The following is a 21,094-nucleotide window of genomic DNA, read 5'->3' as shown; positions in this document are numbered from 1 at the left end:
ACTAACATAGAGGAAAACCTCTACTAGCATATTTTCATCAACACCCTTGGATTCAGCCACTCGACTAAACAAACTGTAAGTGTACTTTCTGGTACAACCGCACTTTTAGTTACGAGGTAGACACCCTAGGAAGGGATGGCTCTGGGCATCTTTTTTCTGAATAAATTTGTCCTTCGCACATATATATTACCCATATATCAATAATTAGAAATAATTGTCCTTGAATGTCGTCTTAGCTCTTCAGCAATTTTCAATGTTCAAGCCTTGGTAAATAGGCTTGCCATGATCCTTCAGAGTAAACACTACTGAACAAATCTCACAACATGGACCGATCTTTTTAACTGGCATCAAAACACTTCTTTCTCTTTTGATATAGCCTACAGAAAATCCTTCCTACAATAGTGGGCACTCAGTAAACATTTTCTGCTACTGCATTATAATTGTTCACATAGCAACACACTAACACTCTTGGGAGAATTTTGTTTCTTTTTATCTAAAGAGCTTTCACAGACTTTAACATTAGGTAGAGTCTTTTATTTCTTTCCTCTATTTGTAGAGAAATAAATAAAACAGTTATTCAAGATGCACCATATGCCTCTAACCTATCTGCTCTTACCCCTTCAATACACGAGAAAGTTTTAGAAAGTTACCTTTGATATTTTTGTTCCCATTCTCTAAGACTACTTCCTTTTTAAAGTTATTTATGTTTTTCCCCTTTGAAATTACTGAACGGCAAACAAAGCACGCTCTTGACTTGAGCACAGTTTGGGCTTAGTCGATCTTAAAGGCTTTTGAGCCCAATGTGAACATTTGAGATTCTGTTTTCTGAGGGTATCTTTCATTCTGCCACCTACCAATGGTGTTCTGGTTTGCCTTAATCCTCTGGTGAGACAGGACTGCTGTGTCTGCAGTATTACAGATACTGGCCTCGCTCTTGCAAGTCGAGCAAGCAGGCTGGCCCGAGAAACCTCCCCTGAGCACACTGTGGCTTTTATAGAGTTGCCACACGGTTAAGAAGATCTTTTTCTATAATATGTAATAATGCTTGCAGTTTTGAAGGACAGGTCAACGTATGCCAGGAAATCACCTCCAAAAAGACTTAATAAACAACTGGGGAATTTCGATGCACCAAGAATGGCAAACTGAGACTTGACTTTCAACTATACTTTCATGCTTAAAACTCTGATTAGTCGTTGGCTAATTTTACATGATTATTCATTCTTATTAAAACTTATTTAAACAAACTATACTAGAAAAAAATCTCCTTCTTCAAGGTGAAACCTTGCCACTGGAGAATTAAGGCCTCTCCCAATACAGAGTCTTGACTGATCCAGGAAATCAAAGAATACAAATAAAAGAGACAAGACTTGTGATTTTTGACATTTCAAAGCCTAAAAAATACATTTTTGTTTTGCAAGGCTTTTAAAATAAAAAGTAGCTTTGGAAAGGGTTTCTTGCTTCTTTGTTTTTGGTGTTTGCGTTTTTTCTAGTTCCCCCAAGAGCTCAGTAAAACAGATTGGTTTTTGAAGTAGTCTGAAATTATAATTGCTACCAGGGATAGTCAAGGAAACAGGAAAGAAAATCAATCAGAATATCAGTTTTGCACACACTGCAGCCCACTAAAGTTTGCTAATAACATCAGGAAAGGCAAAACATCACAAATTAGCTATATTATTAACTAGCAACAAGGGAAGAACATGAGCTTCAAGTATTGTATCTGTTGTTAAACTGTGTGCACTGTTAACGATATAAAACAACTTACAACACAGGACCAAGCATAATTGTATGCTAATTTGTATCAGTATATTATCTTCAGATTATCTGAGATTTATTCACTTACCAAACAGAAGAATTAAGAAAATCTCAAAACCACTGGTTGCTTCTTGGCCCGCCCTGCCCCTAGAAGAGCAACGAAGCTGGTGAAGGATCTAGACCACAAGTCTGATGAGAAGCGGCTGAGGGAACTGGGGTTGTTTAAGCCTGGAGAAAAGGAGGCTGAGGGGAGACCTTATCGCTCTCTACAACTACCTGAAAGGAGGTTGTAGTGAGGTGGGGGTCGGTCTCTTCTCCCAAGTAACAGGCCATAGGACAAAACGAAACAGCCTCAAGTTGTGCCAGGAGAGGTTTAGATTGGGTGTTAGGAAAAATTTCTTCACCAAAAGGGTCGTCAAGCACAGGAAAAGGCTGCGCAAGGACAGTTGAGTCACCGTCCCCGGAGGTATTTAAAAGACGTGTAGATGTGGCATTTAGGGACATGGCTTAGCAGTGGACTTGGCAGTGTTAGGTTAACGGTTGGACTCGATCTTAAAGGTCTTTTCCAACCTAAATGATTCTATGATAATAACTCAGAAGTCTCTATGAGACTTCACTGCTGTGGCTGATGAATGCCATCAGTGCTAGTTTAAGAATGTTAAAATTGAGTATTTACCATTCTTCTTTTCACATTTAATATCATTGCTTTATGAAAAGGTAATTGCAGCATGAACGTGAAGGGTTGGAAAGTTTACCAGGTATCTAGTTTTTAATGTGGAGTCCTATCTAAGATAAGGACTAGCATAAGTTTGTACAATCTTTAAATTTACTTTCTCCTCTTGAGAGAACTTTAAATGAACTTTAAAGATCAGCTCAGCAATTACCCCACTGATTGGTGCACCTTCACTTCCACATTGATAAGCTTCTGCTACAGCTCCCAAGAAAAAGAACCTCTACACAGCCAATGGTTGAGAGATTTGAATATTCCTTTCTACAAGGACCTTTTGGAAGATTTTTTATATAAAATGTACATGTACACATGAACATGCACATGCAATCATGTATGTTTTTAACTATTATAAGTTATTTCATATTATTAATAATGTCTTCTGAAGGCACATATAGCCCACCCTCTTGTCTCACACCCATAGTACTCAACAGTGTAGGTAATACGTTAAACTCTGGACCCTTTGATGTCACTGGCACAGCTTCAATGGACTTCATTGTGTGCAGAACTGAAACCCATACAGATTTTCATGACATTTAGTTTTGACAGCTTTACTGGAAGATGCATTCATCACTGTATACCAGTTAATGGGAAAGCTGGAAGAAGTAACTCTTGACATGCATTTCTTGAAATGCACTTAGGGCACTTCTGATAAACTGTTTCAAAAATTAAACACGTTACCCAACTTGCCAAGTAAACACAAAGAGAAATTATGCTGCATTAATCTCAATGTTTTTTTAAACAACAGAGAGTAACACAAGGGCAACCGAAGGGAAAGTAACAGCAGAGGATGACAACTGCATTGAATTCAACCCATCCCTCACCTAAAAGAATCATAGGGAAGAGTTTGAGCCACCCTCCTATTGAGTATGCTCATGAAAATCTCAATAACCAAATCAGGATTTTTCCGTAAAAATATTAATGGTGAAATTACCACAATATTTCATTTGCTCCCTTCCACTCCTGTACACTAAGTAAGACCCTGTACCCTTACTGCCTCTTGTACTCCCATGCTCTCATTCTCAGCGGTTTCTGTTCAGACGATAACTGCAATGACAGATCCCAGTTTCTTACAGACTGCAGCAATCATCTCATTATCAGCTGAACCACTGATGTCATTATTTGTCTATTCCTTTTATGTATCTAAATGTAAATGTTATTTCTATCCCCGTTCCAAGCTTCGAAAGGGACATTTAATGACAGAGCTATAAATGGCACAGGAGGATCCTTGCCTGTGGTTTCTCTCCGGCATTTTTAATGTACATTTCCTTTTACAGCCACAGCTGATTCAATTTTCCTGAGATTCTGCTGGGGATCCTCCTACAGAAAGGGCAAGTTCTGCTCTAAACCACAATGTTAAAAACAGATTGCTGACTAATGTGCCATGTTCTTGTTGTAAATTACAGCTACAGCTTCCTTCTAGATAGTATAATCTTGATACCCGATATAATGGAGCCTTAAGGCTGGAGAAAACGGAAAGTCTACAGAATCTGCAGCAAAACCACATTTTCTTCAGTCTCTTCTGTTTCCTCTCCTCTATTTCACCTTTGCTGCATTTTGAGAGGCTGCTTTTAAAAGACAGTGGCAGCGATTAAAACAAAACAAAACAAACAAAAAAAATTGAGGAATAAAGGATATAATGAAAAGAGGAGGAAGAAAAGAAAGAGAAGAATGGTTTAAATGAATGTCTGTATAAAAAAAAAAAATGCCATTCACAGCTTTCTAGGATGCAATGAGTTTAAATTCGAACTGGGAGCTCATGAAGGTTTCAACCTACATTTTTTATACCAGCAACAGGGTAAGGTCTATCTAACTCAATGTCCATGCAATTAATTTTAATAGAAATAGTCTGGGAAGTGCTCCCAGATGACAGGCACCAGCCATAAGCAAACTGTAAGTTGTTCAGCTCTGGATGCTCACCTGTTCTTTGCAAAATACAGCTCTCTTCCTAACTCTGGTTAGTAGAATGATGCTCAAGGTCCTGCCAAGGTCCTACACCAATCTACTTTACGCTGGAAAAAGCCATGAGACCTGTGATACGTATTTAAAACAATTTAAAGCAAACATTGCTACAAAGTGAATAGGGAACTTACAGAGACATCATGCTCTGTTCTAGCCAGTACTTACAGAGCGGAGGAATAAGAGCAGAAGACAATGCCTCATTGCCTCAATGTCATTAGAGGGGACACTGAAGAACCCTTAAGCAGGACCTGCAATAGGAGACTCCACCTCCTCTGGCCACGTCAAATTCATACCTTTGGTTTAGATTATCCTAATCCTTTCAGTTCCTTGGAAGGAGAAAAAGAAAAATGGAAGGGATTGCACTAGTTTCCAGTTTCTGTGGTGCTTGGGCAACACAGACATCAAAGGATTCCTTCTCAGATTCCTGCGAGCTGTGCAAGCCCTACTGCTCCAGGGTCCCAGAGGGTGAACTGAGGCAGAACAAACACCTTTCTCAAAGTTGCAGAGGAAGTCAGAGGTACAGATGGGCACAAAAGCTTTCTCAAGTCTTAGAGTAATACCTAAGCACTCCAGAGTGACCGTATATAGCGATTTCAATGGGATTCCTGGAACAGCACTGGAATGCTATCCAAAGGTGCAATTTACCTGAGACAAAGCTTAGGAAGCATAAACCTAATAGCAGCTCTGTTTACGTTTAAGCAGAGCATTTCTGAAGCATTTCATTGATTCTTTGTACAGGAGACATTTCACCTTCTGATGAATCAGCCGTTTCTAACTACAGGTTTCTGAAATCGCTCCCATAATATGGAATTATATTCATTAAAGTAACCCACTGAACATAGAAAATGTATTGTTAAAATAGTTCTATTAGATCTACAGAACTATTGCAATGGTATTGGGAGAAGAACTTGTCATTAGCCGTTTATGGCTGGTTATTTCAAACGCACATTTCCGTATCAATAGTTTTCAGGGCTACCAGTAAAACAGAACACAAAATACATGATAAATTGATCTATATTCATTCCACTTCACATTAATGATAAAGAATTGGGTTGGACACTCCAGACAAGAAGGCCTCATTGCAACTATTTCAATTTCAGGCAGTCCAAGACATCAAACTTTGCAACTCAGTATAACGTTAAGTAGCCCAAACACTATTCCAGATGGTATTCTTTCTCAGTTCGATCATCTTTCGCCACACTGAAATAACCTTTGAATAGTTTAATCAGCTACAGTAGGCTCATTTAAGTGCTATGGAAATGCAGCAAGAATGGAAGCGGTGTTCCCTCCTTGGAAATGAATGGAATGAAGGAAAGAACCAAAAAGTTCATTCCCAGACTATAAATATTGATATGTCAAATTTCAGTATCTGGAGAACTGAAACAAACCAAACACTGTGAAGGCATGAAGTAGCATCTGACCAAAATATACGGCTCCAGAAATTAAGCTTTTAAGTATAAATAATTTTCAAGAAACTATAACTTCTGATTATAAAACTGGAAACCAACAATTATGGCTATGCCTACATTGCTAAGGGCACCCAGGAGACCTCTCGCGCCAAGCGGCTTTGGTGGCTTACACCCTCGCTCCTCAGGGCTACTGCCTTCTGATCAACCCCACGGCTGGACAAGGCTACGATGGGCCCCACCAGGTGTCTTCAAGAAGTAATTACTCGTGGGTTTATCTCGTTCAGAGTGCCTGCAGTCATGTGAAGGCTGTGGCTGTGTCACAGCCTCTCAGGCTGATTTTAATACCACAACACTGTGAAAGTGCGTGGCATACCCTGGGTGTGCTGTGAGAGCAGGCGGACGCATGTGATGCTCTGAGACATGCCGAGGTAACACTGGAAGATTGCTCAGGGATAACAGCAGCAGGTAGGCCTGCGACGGTCCTGTCCGTATCACCGCGAGGTGGGTCTTGGGGTGAACTGATCCCCAAAACTGCACCCAAGCTTTGTCTCAGAGAGAACTGAGCTTCCAGAAAAACCCAGGGAGCGAACTGACTTGCAAACAAGGAACTGGGGCTTGAGCGTGGGCTGGGGAGATAAGTTATTTGGCTTTCTTCGTGCGTCCTATATTCATTCTGACAGAGTTAAAACAGAACTAAGCTGTAAAAACATTAAGCATCAAATATAATCATTCTAAAGCTATTTAGAGGAGCTAGAACAGTCACAGCTATGTATTTCTTGGGTCTTGCATTTGAAGTGAAATTATATGAAGAATTTATTTTGGCATCGAAGTCGGAGCTCCAGAATAAAAGCTTAAAACCTAAAGATTTATCAAATAGATCCCAAGTCCTCATTTCATTTTTTATTGTACTACAGAGTACACCACCAATATCCAACGAATATCACATCAGTATCTGTGGACAAGCGTTACATAGCTGCAGAACACCATTATGAATGCTTTTCATCAGTAACTTCGGAACATCGGTAAAATTGAGAACGTAAAAATGCTTCCGTTCTTATGCTTTCATAGTGTTTATTATCAAGATTTTACTTCAAATAGCATTAAGTCTGTAAAGGAGAACAAAGCCTCCAGCTAGTTTTCCCTCCGACCACTTTTCCTATGATGCTCAGCCAGAGACAGACTTCTCCACTGGAACTCACAGGCTCAGACAGGAACGCTTTCTGGCTATTCTTTGGTCACTCTTTAAGCATCCATCTATGTCTGGGGAAAAACTCTTGAGAATTATTAAGTATCATTATAACAGTTATCAAAGAAAAAAACAGTGAAAATTTACGAGCGTCTGAGGAATGTCAGCCCTGTCGTGTAAGCTCCTTTGGAAGATAACTCCCACTCCAGAGTGGTATTAAGAAAAGCAGATGAAGACTCACAGCTATAAATAGATCAAAGATAAAGGTTTATCTTAGTCTCCACAAACTGTCTTTCTTATCAAATAATTTGCTACAAAATACGTTTTCAATGGTATATAGTCAAACTAAAAGAAAATATTTCTTCTTGAAAGCACGGACTCTGAAGTAATCCAGAGGGGCTCTGTTTGATTTGACCTTATTTCGTTCATTTAACTCTACTTTTCCTTAATACACAATATGATGAGCAATGTGATCTCATGTTTGTTCAAGGTGGTGGAGCTGTAGCTCCCAAGCAGTTTCACAGCGCACAGTGAAAAGGCTTATTTTTGAAAAGAGAAACATGGCTGTCTCCACATACACACCTGAAGAAACATGCAAAAGTGCATGTTTGTGCAGTGAATATTTTAAATGTGTGCTGAGTAGAAAACAAACTTCTGAAATTCCCCGTGCTGATTCCCAAAGCCCCACTTCGTCTCCATACGGGCTGTGACTTTTCGGTCGGTCCCATATTTTTAGTGCATGAGGCAGCTTTCCAAAGACCCCTTAACTCTTGTAACTCGTCTTACCAGCACAAATCAAATCATGTTGGCCAACTCTTTCCATAACAGAACTGCACCTTTAAATACCACTAATGCCAGATGGTCTCAGCATATAAAGCAGCATGAGACAACATATTAATGCTACTCAAACAAGCAACTTGTGCTAGCAGCAGACCAATGAAATCAGTCTCAGGCTGCTAAGCCTCTCTGTCTCCATGGCAACATCTATTTTAGACAATTCTTCAATTTTCAAGTCAGATGAGCTTGTTGGCCCTTAAACTTCTCTATTCAGGGGGGTCTTCCGTTCTCAGGTACTTTTACACTTTGTATTGCCTACCGTTATAATACAGAATTTATTTTTATCAGCTGCTCTGTGGAATATCAAGGACCAGATGCTCCTCTGTTTCTGTTTATTTATAGATTTTTCCACTAAAGATTTGTACTATAAGATCTACACTAAAGATTTGTACTATTTATTTCCACTGTGGATTTGTTCCCCGAACTGTAACACATGGAAACCTTGGCAGATGTCTCTGTTGTGATTCTACCCACCCGCACTGGAAGAAAAGGGAGAATTGGTACCTTCTTCATACTTCTCTGCTATCGAGGCAGATTTTTAAACAAACAGAAAAAAAAGTTATATCTGCGGCTGGTAAACAGGGAGAGAAAATCTTTACTTCTCCTCACCATATGTTCATTAGCATAGCTGAGTCAGCACAAATATTGGGGCTATTTGCTACTTGGAAAAATCTGACAGGAAGCAGGTAGGAACCGCTTCTTAAAGGTAAATTAAATACTGAACCACATGCCATCCACCAAGTACATATATATTGGGTATGTGGCATAGCCACATGCTAACCTGCAGCACGGAAGATGAGAACCTAGGCACCAAGATGAGAACCTGAGGCACAGGGAGAGGATGTTCTTATCCAAAAAGACAAGAAATAAATGGCAGAGCCAGGAAAGAAGCCAGGCATCCTTTCTCACAAGGCCACTTTTCCTCTCTGTGAAACAACTTCCTACAACGACAACGTTTAAAGTTTAAACACCTGATAGCCCAGTTCCTAACCCCACAGCTTTTTTCTTCTCTCCATCCCACTATGTACTGATGTCACCAAAAAGAAAGAAGAAATTTCATTCAGAAAGGCATAAACTTAGATCACTCATCCCTTAACTGCAGGCTATTACACAATCGAAGTCACATTTAGCCCTCTTTTAGGCACGTTAATAGCACGCATGCAAGTTGGCTTGAGCATTAGGATTTATAAGCCTCCTGCTTATAATGAAGATTCAGAGGTACAGCTCCCAGTGACTTCAGTCTGATGCGTGGATGCTCCGCAGCTGGGCGGAAGGAGAAATTAACCCCCTGTCTAGTTTTTATCAGCTGAAAATCTGACATGGAGAGTCAGCTTACCATAGCCATAAAGCTGCCTTTGAAGTAACGATCTTTTACACGTGTAAAAAGTTTATATTTAGGTTGTAGACTCACCCCGATTTTGCTTATAGTTTTAAAACTGTGCTTTTACGCAATAAGCCAAAATGCAGAGCCAGCCAAAACTACAAAACCTTCAGTTTAGCATAGGAAAGTAAAGGTTAATTTTGAACGATAAATGTTCAAGGACTACACTGTTCATAACAGTGAAGGACAGCAATGTGTAACTGAAAGACAACCACACCATGGGCTCCCTTTACTTTTGAGGGACACAGAAGTAAAAGGACGTTCAAATGACATGTTTTGCAGCTAGAAACCTCACACTTTCTCGATACCAAAAAAAAAAAAAAAATAACCCCAAATTTACTGGCTCATTAGATTGGTATACCAGCACAGATGCCTTTGCCAAGAAAACAGCTCATTAAACCTTGGCCAGGTGGATGTCCCACCCGATCAAACAACCCTTTCCACTTGGCTTCAAGGCAGATCCACACCTAAGGATAAGCATTCAAAATGGCATACGATGGCTGTTCTCGCTGTAGGCAGGGCTCTGCAGCCAGGACGGTATCTTTCTTTGGTTGTAAATCAGGCAGCTCACACTCCATGGTCGCAAACAGCTCCCTACAAAGAATGACTATCTCAGTTTGCTCCACAGGACTTAATTTGCGAGCAAACAAGGACATCAGGTTTTGCTCGTAATTCGCCGTGAAGAACTACCAGGCAGCAGCTACTGGCTTAGAGTTATAAATGTCTCGCTTTGGAAAAAGAATGAATTAAAAACAAATGTTTACTGCCTTCGAACTGCCAACCACAGGTTTATGATTCAAGATTCTCTCTTACCTGCCCATTCTAGCTACACAGACGTGTTTCCAACATATGCCTTCATATTGAACCAAACCCCTCTGACAGTCACCCTGTTAGCTGCTGCTGTCATGGGAAGATGTGCCTGGTGCCCATTCAGTAGCACAACATCAGTGCACCGCGAGAAACCTCCACGCCAAAGGGAAGGGCACTATGGACCAAGACCGCACTTTTAGTCTAGTGTCCTCACCCCAACAGAGCACCTGAAAGCAATAAGCAAGGTGACAACTTCAGTGCCACAGGTCAGCTATCATGTCACGGCACACACCATCATTTTGACATGTTATGGCAGAACTCCAGTTCCAAAATCCCAAATCCCAGCAAGTCAAGCAGCTTTCTCCAGCACTGGTGTTCCACAGAGCTCCTAACCCACACGGCACCAGCTTTCAACCCTAAACCCGAGATAACACATGCAGATCTGTGGCAGGCAAAAGAGCTCAGCTTCTTGTCACACTGCAAATCAAATCTCCCTACCCTGCCACTATTTTACTAAAAAGGATTTTTTTTTCAACCTTTTAACTACAAAGACCCTTAGTGTCTTCATTCAGCCTCAGCATACAAGAAAGTAAGCTTCCAACACAACATTCCGATCCCACTGAATGCACTGAACCATGGCTTTTGATTTGAGACTTCCTCCAAAATGAAGTATATGAAGTATACACCCTTTACTCCACTGGTCCTGTTTCTACCCATTATTTTAATTAACTGACCCAGAAGCCTTAAAGTACACACTGCAGTTTTCACTTTTCCTTGGTTCCACAACATTTTAAGAGAATTCAGCTAGAAATTTTCTTTCCAGTTTAATTCCCAACTCAATGGGAAAAAAATAAGCTAGAGTCTGTGGTAATACATGCATGAGACTTTTGTTTAAAAATAAAATGTAGACCAAAAAAAGACGTGACGACTTTTTTTTTTTTCTTTTTCAGAAGGAATATGAATTAAATAGGTATGAGGACTTAACAAAATAATCTGCTGAGAAAAGATCAGGTAGGGTTCGTAAATAATATGTTTCACAAAGCAAGCGTATAAAGCTCTCCAAGGTACTTTAGATGATGACACACAAAGCCTGGGATTCATCAGGTCTTAACTGTAAGCTCTTGCCCATGTTCTGCAGTTAGAAGGCTGCCCAATTTCAGCTCCTCTTATACTCACTAGAGAAAACAGACATTTTCAGAGGGCACTGCAACGCAACCAAGAGGTCTACCTGCTAATCAGCAAAGAGGCTTCTAAATCACATACCATATTTGAAAACAAAAATTAGGTGGAATGAACACAGAATTAATTCTAAATTAGTTTTCATACTAAAGTATTGGCCGAGCGTAGTAGCACCTTCATGGTTACAACCAAAAACCTGTCTTGCAATTTTCACCCTCAGTGTAATGTAAAGGCTTGAGATATTAATCACTAAATTATAGAAAAATAAACAGTTTCTCCTCAATAAAGTAAATTAAGAATTAATATAATAGCAAGGTCATTTTTTGATAAATGACATGATTACAACTTACTGCCTTTAACAAAACATCTCACGAAATCTTAGGAAATCACTGTGCTTTATATACTTATCATTAATTCTCTGGAGTTCGTGTTAACGTCACCGTAATAAAACATCCCTTTGATCCCAACCACCAACAAAACAGGCTCACCTCCTGTTTTCATTGGAAACTGTTGAGGCATTCTGCAGATGTGGGAGGTGATGACAACTCTTCTCTTTAAAAGAAATCAAAGTAATGGACTCTTTCAAAAGGAGTGGGATTGTCAAAACCAGCCTGGGTCAGACGGACAAACTCTGAATGCTCTGCATACTCAGACTAATTTTAAGCCTGAAAAATAAAACAACTGCCTTCTGTAGAGTCATGATTACCCTTAACGATTACAGCCCCTTTTACTACAGCTTTGTTGCCCTCTCTGTTATTCCAAAAAATAAAAGAGAAACTTCTGAGACGCAGTAGCTGGGATCTATAGCGTTTTCACAGGTAGCGAACAGCCCCTCTTAACCCTTTATTAAATGATCTAACAAAAAGGGAAGTCTTTAAATACCTCAGCCGGTGAAGCAATTTGGAGTAAGGGTATTGTATCTCTAGGAAACACTGCAGAGATTGCCTGGCAGTTAGCTGCCTAACCACGCTTACTGTGAATTTCCATTTACTTCAACTGGAACGTGAATGGCATTAACAACTAGCTGCAAACGTGATCTATAAATGCGCCTATATCTCCTTGACTTTCACCAGTTTTGTAAGCATATTTTTATCTTGGTATTCTACACCTCTGTTCTTAGCTGAACATTAAAACTGAGATAGGAAGGCAGGATGAATTCAGAAGTATTATTTATTTAAGAAAGAAAAATCTGTTTTCAAAAATCTGAGTGTTAGCAGGTACATTCTAAAAAAAAAAAAAAAAAACCAATGAAATTATTCAAGACTCTTAAAAATAAAACAGATGCTTTTAAGAGACTTGGTCAGTGAGTCCAGCCAGCCGTCATCTTGCCAGCAAATCCTACAGCCCTCTCGAGACCTGGGCAACCTACAGAATCTGCGCAGGGCACTGGACACCCCACTCTGAACGCAGGCAGCTTTAAAATCATGCTGCCAGAGACTACCCCAGGCCAAATCCTGGCTGGGAGGGGGACTCCAAGGGGACTACCTTAAGTGGCACTACAGCCCATAAAGGATTTCGCTGGAAAGTTAATTACAGCCTCTCAGTCTTCCGCAGAATGAGCGAGGTACAGCCAGCCCCAGATCTGCAGTCCCAGAAGGCGAGCCGGCAGCCCGTCCCCTGCGGGGTTTGATGGGAAAACCGGAACGTCCTTGCAAGCTCCGCGAGAAAAATCTGCTCTCCGGTGCGCAAAGGAATGAAAAAATCCAGATGCAGGCGGCTACATGAATAATAGGTTCAACCGCGTTTTATTCCGCATTTTATGCTCTACGTCCCTGGGCAGACACCAGCAGCCGCCCGGCTCAGGCTCTGGGTTTGGCGCCGCGGGCGCTCGCCGCCCCGCTGCCCGAAGAGCGGCTCACCTTTAAAGAGGATTGCAAACGTTAAGCCGTGAGGGAAGGAGAGAAGCTGAACCACAGCTGACAGAAAAAAATCCGACAGCGTAACGCGGTCAGCACAGCAGCTCCTGTGCTCCTTGTACAAAGCGGTTTTTGCTTCTGTCCACCCATTTACAGCCCCTACCTTTATGCAGTGCAGCTGGACGAACACGAACTCGGCGCACTCGCATTTGCTAGCGACCAGCCCCGCGTCCTTCAACGCCTCCCTTCAGAAAGGGAACGCTACACAAGCGGCCATTGATAAAAAACAACGTTCCCTTCAACCTCAGGCACGCAAAAATTAGGTTTGCTCCCCAGTATCTAGACTTCGTAACAGGCTCTCGCCATATATAATTTGTATTAACGCTCTGCAAAACTGGGAAATATTAATAGGGCCCATCGGAGAGCTCACAAGACTTTTACTTGTGAATTCCAAGCGCGAGGCAAAGAAGCTTTACAAAATCAAGTGCATTTAATTGTAAGTGACAAAATTAGAGCGGGTGCATCTGATGACATCACTGTAACCAAGAGACGAGTTACGTGCTTTCTAACATCACCGCTGCCGGAACACTCTGCCGCCCACCAGAGCGCTGCGTTTGCCCATCCGAAGCAGGGCAGCCCCCAAGACCCACAGGTGATATTGAGTGGTGTCCCCCTCTCCTGGGCTACCCCGCTGAGGCAGCACAGCAGATTCCTGCCCACGCGGGGCTGAAGTCGCGGCAGCCTCCTACACGTTTTGTTTCTTCTTTGCTGCTGCTGTTTTTCAAAGAGCAGCACTTGCTCGCGGTCCTCTGGAATGGCTGCAGAGTCATTTAAATTGCAATCACTTAGCAAAATATTAAAAAAAAACAGGTTTTCATGCAACACTGAAATACAAACTTTATGAGCAACGGGTTTTTTTCCTGTGAATTTGGAGGGCCACAAAGACGATGATAGGGCTGGAGCACCTCTCCTATGAGGATATGCTGAGAGAGTTGGGGTTGTTCAGCCTGGAGAGGAGAAGGCTCCAGGGAGACCTTATAGCAGCTTTCCAGTATCTGAAGGGCACCTACAAGAAGACTAGAGAGGGACTTTTTACGAGGGCTGTGGTGATAGGACAAAGGGGTAATGACTTCAAACTGGAAGAGAGGAGATTTAGATTAGATATTAGGAAGAAATTTTTCACTCCGAGGGTGGTGAGGCACTGGAACAGGTTGCCCAGGGAAGTTGTGGATGCCCCATCACTGGAGGTGTTCAAGGCCAGGCTGGATGGGGCTTTGAGCAACCTGGTCTAGTGGCAGGTGTCCCTGCCCATGGCTGGGGGAGTGGAACCAGATGACCTTCAAGGTCCCTTCCAACCTAAACCATTCCATGATTCTGTGATTTACTTATCACAATTTCTTGTCACAGATAGTATTCGCTCACACAGCTGGTGCCACAGATGAATGACGGAGCACTTCAATGACAGAAAAAAATACCCTAGGTACGCCTTTTATATTAGCGGGGAGATCTTGGATTTCCCCATTCATTAATATACAGTAGAGGCATGATTTTCACTTCCCTTTTAGTCATCCTTTAATAATTTTGCAGGAGGAAACGGCTCCAGCGCTGCAGAGCTGGAGTGTGAGAAGCTGAGAGCCTAAGGTTGGGCGACTTTGGGGGGGGACCAGTACAGGAGCTGCACTTTGGGAAGTCAAGCAGCTTATTTAGGCTCAGCGCCAGCACTGACCCACCCAACCCATTTCCTCGCCGTGCCAAATAGGGTCTCGGATAAAGTGACGGGTCCCAGGATTAATGTAGCCAAGTTACACCTCGTAAAACCGACTGAAGTCACACCGGTGGGGTCCTGCAAACGCTCCGCGTCACAACTGTGCTGCTCACCTCACGCGCGGTGCGCTCCTGCCTCGCCGGCTCACAAGGTTTTGCTGTTGTTCGAAACAGGAAAGTCCAAAGTATGCCATTTTGTAGAGAATCAGATGTCTCGCTCAACTGCAAATAAACTTTTTCCTTCTATTTGAAGTATTTTTAAAGATGCTTGTGGGAGGAAGGATGAACAATGAAATCATTAAAATTTAGAAACTCTTCTAAATTAAAAGCCGTTTTGAAAAAACATTAGGTATTTTGTTTCTGAAATTACATTATTTTGATATTTTCAGGATTTGTTTGCTTTTCTCTAGCATGGACAATTTGAATGAAAAATCACAAATTTGCACATAATTTTGTTGTCACAAAATCTGTATTTTCATCCATCCTTTCCCCTCCATTTGATGCAAAAGTGATTTTCAGAGCCTGTATCTGTAACACACATAACCAGTCAATTCATAAGCCTCACTGAGGATTTCTTCACAAAACTAAACACTGAAGAATAACCACTATAAAATCTTAGTAATTTATTTTTAAAAAGTAGTTGAGAGAAATTTTTATCTGCAATTTTTTCATGTAAAGAAAAAAACAACAACCTAGGAATCTTGAAAGTGCCAAAATGTTTCATTTTCACATTTGAAGTGGAGCAGTAATGGAGGGGATGGGTCTTGCACAACCAAAATCAATGGTACAAATGAATCAGAAGTGGCAGCATGCCTAATCAACTTCCCACAACCTCTTTGTCCTTGCTTTATCTCACCTCATCGTCTGCCATCTTCTGCCAACTTTGCCACATTGTATGTTCTCACGTAATCAAAGCCCCTACAAAATGTTTTGATCACTTCCTGTCTTGGTTCCTACACCACCTTCTACACCCAACCACTGACACAGTCTCACTCAAGTCTTCCTCTGCCTTAACTGTCCAGTCCCCATCAATTCAAAGGTTATCTGCATGGAACAGCAGCCTCAGTATAAACCTCTTTGTTAAAGTTCAAATATCTTCAGCTCTGGGTTTTGCTTCTCCTTATTCAAGGGCTTCTTTTCCATCAGCGATCGCAGGCTCTAATCTCCCATACGGGAGCAGTATCAGCCTAAAGAAACTGCTGCCACAACAACAACAAAAAAAATGCAAAATACTAGAACAAACTCCTGGGATGCATCAGAAGTGTGGCCAGCAGGTCAAAGGAGGTGATTCTCCACTCTTGTGAGACCCCACCTGGAGTACTGCATCCAGCTCTGGAATCCCCAACATAAGAAGGACATGGACCTGCTGGAGCATGTCCAGAGGAGAGCCACAAGGATGATCCAAGGGCTGGAGCACCTCTCCTATGAGGAGAGGCTGAAAGAGTTGGGGCTGTTCAGCCTGGAGAAGAGAAGGCTCCAGGGAGATCTTATTGCGGCCTTCCAGTACCTAAAGGGGGCCTACAGGAGAGCTGGGGAAGGACTTTTTACTAGGGCATGGAGCGATAGGACGAGGGGGAATGGCTTTAAACTGGAAGAGGGCAGGTTCAAATTCAACATTTGGAAGAAGTTTTTCAGTGTGAGGGTGGTAAGGCACTGGAACAGGTTGCCCAGAGAGGTTGTTGAGGCCCCATCCCTAGCGGTGTTCAAGGCCAGGCTGGACGTGGCCTTGGGCAACCTGGTCTAGTGGGCGGTGTCCCTGCCTATGGTAGGGGGGTTGGAACTCGATGATCTTCAAGGTCCTTTCCAACCTAAGCCATTCTAAGATTCTATGAATCAGAAGGGAAGCACAGGTAGCGTGGTGTTCAAGTTTGCAGAGAAGGCAGCACATTCGCTGAGGATTCAGTGTAGGATCAGAAATTTTAGGCGGTCTCACGCTTCTGGCATTCAGCACGTCCCTGGGAAGAGCTCAGTGAAGGCCGTGCTCGTCTTCCCAGTGACTAATCCGGCTTTCCAAGATTTGCCAAGACACTTTGGATGCTTATGCAAGAAGGCAGACCAGCTCATATGGAGTCATTCTCGTTTCCAATGCAGTATAAGGACTTTAAAAAAAAATCCTCATAATGTATATTAACCCCAGCAAACGATGAGGCCTTAACGATTCATTCCAGTTGCTCTGTTCACTAAGGATTTGTTCCAGTTGCTCTGGAAGTCTAAAGCACATTTCTAAAATGTTTGTGTTTCTCTCATGCATTTTTTTCAAATATTGTACATATGTTACAAATTTCTTTTAAAAAATAGCTGATATTGTAAAATTAATAATGATTTATATGCTTACACACAATCAAATGCATTCACACAATGCTGCACGGCCGTGCAATACACGTGATTATGCAATGTATGCATGTATGTGCAGTATTTGATTTACTCAGTACAAAGCCTCTTTACTCAGTACAAAGAGTCTTTATTGATGCTCTGCTGACACTTTCCTGATTTATTTTGTCATCAACTTGCTCACTAAGTGAACAGCAACATTTTTGTTTGTTTTCACAGCAGCTCACTATACAATTCAGGTACCACCCCTGCATACTCACCAGGCTTCTAGAAGTGTGAGCTCTCTACAGACCATAAACCTATGAGCCCCAGCATAAATTTCGTTTATACTTATAGATATTTTAAAATAAACCCTGTGATACTCAGGATATCTTGTAGAAACAGGTTATATTCAGAAATAGCAACTTCTTAGCCTGCCGTGAAAAAAAAGAAAAAATAACTATGTGCACATGTGTGCATGTGAATCTCTCTTATCCATTTTTAACAATAGATGATGATAAATCAGGTCCTGATCCTGCAAACTGTAATCACACAAAATACCTTTATTCCTGTTGTTGCCCTGGGAATGAAGTGTGGATGCTCAGAGCGAGCGAGGATTCCCCCTCAGGTCAGAGCTGCAGAATCAGCCTCCTATTTCCTGCCAAGGCTGGTACTCCACTTCTTTTACTGCACAGCTTAAAAAAGCTCACATAGAAAAATAAACAGCGCTATCTTTTACTACACAGTAGAAGAAAGGGCACGTTACTCAGAAGAAAACCCTTCTAATACATCCTTAGGTGCTTAGGCTCTGGAACAAAGAAGCAGGGATGTTATCAGTCCCTTTGCAATTATTTCAAGGAGCACAACCATAACTAGGCATGGGGTCTGGCTCGTTGCCCTTCCTAAAGGGATCCTGAGTTTCCCTCGTGTGCCACCGCAGATAGCGAAAGCTGCAGCAGCTCTCCACTTTTTGAGAAATGCTCAGTACCTCACAGAAAGAAACTGAGGATTGAAAGAAAAAAATGAATTTGCTCTGGTTCAAACCCTGGTTAATCCTCTGCAAAAAAACAGCATTTTCAGCATCCACCACTAAAGATTGCCAGGACTCATCACATTCCCTGACATGTGACATGGACATTACAACACGTGGCATTTTCATCTATAGGGCTCCCTTTGTGGAGGACTGAGCACGTTCTAGGAAATGCTTGACATTCACTGTAGCTTATACGTGGACACAATCCACAGGAAATTTTCTTTTCTGCGGTTTGTTATTGCGCATTGGTATACAGTTGGATTCTCTTTTGCTTGGGCGCAATGACAAACCCTTTCTCACGCCACTGACACCAAGAGGAGAAGCAGCGTGGCTCGAGGAAGAGCCACGGCCCCATCTCAGACAGCACAGAGTGCTCTTTTTCTCCCCATTTCAGCTGTCTTGGCAGAAGTGCCAAAAAATGAACTGTAGCGACTGTCCCCTGGCAGTAACGCAAAGTCACAATAATTGCGTACCATTCTAGCATGCAAATTACTTAGTGGCAATAGATTAATTCTTAGCTTCGGGATCACCCCTCATCTTAAGATGGCAACATACCACAAGGAAATTTTTCAAATTTCACTGCAATTCCTACATTTTTCATTTAAAGGCAATGCTTTCCTACCCTGCCTGCCTCTTCTGTCTTCCTTACCCCCAATATCCTATGACCTCTAAGTTTTATCAGTAGCCTTAACACAGTCAGTAAAAATGTAAGTCCCTTGAGGATGCCAAGCAAGGTTATAGTCAGGTCACAAAGCAGAACATTAAGCACTAATTGCATAGACCAAATCCCCAGAGACCCACAGAAGCCACGTCTCCACCTAAAAAAATCACGGACTTCCAGACCTGGTCTGTAAGGTCCCAAGGGAAATGTGAAGCCACAACTGCAGGTAGCTTATGGCTGGGCCTCGGGTACTGAGCAGCTTTCAAGATTAAGCCTTTTCACATATAGACCTAAGCGATACTATCAATTCTGAAATTGGAAACGATGAAAAACGCACACTCGTAGGTGTAAAACGAATGCAGCGTGTCAGTCACATCCCCTTTTACAAAAAACGCCTCAAACCCCAGCGACACATAACCCCGTACCCTGAGACATCTGTGCGAACGCCCGTAGCGCGGCGCGGTGAGGGGGTTTGGGCAGGCAGCCTGCCCGCGCTGCACGGCTCACACCCCCCCACCTACGGCTTTTTTCCCCCCCCGACAGTTGGGTTGGTGCCAGGGAACGGGGAGGCCAATGCCCAACGCCTTCCTCCCTTTCAGCACACCCGCACCGGAGCCAAGGGGAGCGCGGTCATTCCCCATTGCTGGGGAACATTCCCCCATTGCTGGGGAATGACCACTTTCTGACATTTTGCAGCGATGTCAGCGCGTTTCTCCCGTTATCAGCGCGCTGCACCCAACGACAGCGACATAAAGCCGCCCTGCGCTCAGGGCGGGCGATGGCCGACGGCCGGTGCGGGCAAATATTTTAGGGACAGCATCTCCCCGCTGCCGCCCGCCCCCACTGCAGCATCACCGGGCAGCTCCGCTCCGCCCCGCCGCTACCTGCCGCCAGGTGCGGCCATCGCCGGGGGACCACCCGCCGTCCCCCCTGCCCCTTACCGGGCTCATGCTCGCCGGGGTGGTCGGAGACCTCGATGACCAGCAGCTCCCGACCCTCGGCGCTGCGCCCCACCGTGTAGATCCTGCTGATGGCGGGGCACTGCAGCCAGACGGCCACCAGCGCCTCCCGCAGCTCGGCGTAGCGGTGGTACTCGAAGGAGATGCCGTCCTCGGCGCTCAGCCGCCGCCGCCGGCTGGCGCCCCCCGCCCCGGCCCCGGCCCCGGCCCCGACCTCCGCCGGCTCCGCCGCCCGGCAGGCGGCCAGCACCCCCCACAGCCCCACCAGCAGCCGCACCGCCCGCACCGCCATCCCGACCGAGCGACCGACAGACCGCCCCGCCGGCACCGGCGGGAGGGAGGGAGGGAGGGAACGAGGGGCGGGCGGAGGCGGCGGGGAGGGGCGGGGGATGGGGAGAGCGGCCGCTCCGCCCGTCTGCGCGGGAGGCGGCGGGAGGAGCGCGAGCTCCCCGCGGAGGGCGGCGGAGGGTGCGCGGCCCCGCAGGGTGCGGGCGGCAGCGGGGAAAGCGGTTGTCATCAACCGGTCTCGGTGTCCAGGTGGAGAAAAGCGTTGGAAGGATCCCGGGGAACGAGTTCTGCATTGTTGTTTTGGTTTGGTTTTGTTTTTTCTTTTTTTTAATTTATTTGGTAAAATACTTTTATCCGGCACGGCATTCATGCGGTCCCACCGAGTCAATCCGCTGGCAAAAACCTAAACGACCGGAGTGCTCCATGAAAGATTCAAATAGTCCTGTCACAGGGGAACACAAACGTATTTGATTGGCCTCACCGGAGGAAAACTATAAGCAATCATCTATAGGGTAGCTTGCTCATCCTCTGTAAGGTAGCTTTGCTGCATCACAGAAAGCAAAGGATAAAGCAAGACTTCCTTTCTGATACTAAGAACATTTAGAGAGCACATCCCATCATGTTCAACGGGAATGCTCTTGTAAGGAACCATTCACTATATATCAATAAATCACAGTCTCTTCTGGACTGCGGATACTATAGGACCCTTGGAGCTGTCTGTTTTTCCAGCCTGGTTTTATGGACATAGGTTCAGGCTACACGAAAACTGCCTGTAAAGGACGACTGATAAAAGCAAAAGGCTAAACGCTAAAGAGCAACCTCCGTATCAGTTTATTTTTAAAGGACACAAAGCCTCACTGGAAAATTTTGAGAGGTTTGAAATTCTAAAGTTTGAAAATCGCACATCCAGTTCCTCCTTCTACAAACAGAATCTTGTCCCCAATAATTTAATGCATGTTTTACCCTAATCTCCTAACCTA

At 43.5% G+C, this 21,094-nt stretch overlaps 1 protein-coding gene across 1 annotated transcript in view; it reads right to left on the bottom strand.

Annotated features, from left to right (window-relative positions):
* Nucleotides 1-20,118, bottom strand: part of CPE (carboxypeptidase E) — a gene marked incomplete at its 5' end in the record, with an annotated part of 58,453 nt that extends 38,335 nt beyond the window's left edge. The window contains one exon of the mRNA XM_082482074.1: nucleotides 19,809-20,118. Within this exon, the coding sequence (XP_082338200.1) occupies nucleotides 19,809-20,118 (310 nt within the window). The remainder of the gene's footprint in view (nucleotides 1-19,808) is intronic.
* Between the last annotated feature and the right edge of the window lie 976 nt (nucleotides 20,119-21,094).

This window comes from Vanellus vanellus (genome assembly GCF_965231255.1).
Source record: "Vanellus vanellus genome assembly, chromosome: 4".
In the NCBI taxonomy this organism is placed as follows: domain Eukaryota; kingdom Metazoa; phylum Chordata; class Aves; order Charadriiformes; family Charadriidae; genus Vanellus; species Vanellus vanellus.
This window is presented reverse-complemented; position numbering and strand designations above follow the sequence as displayed.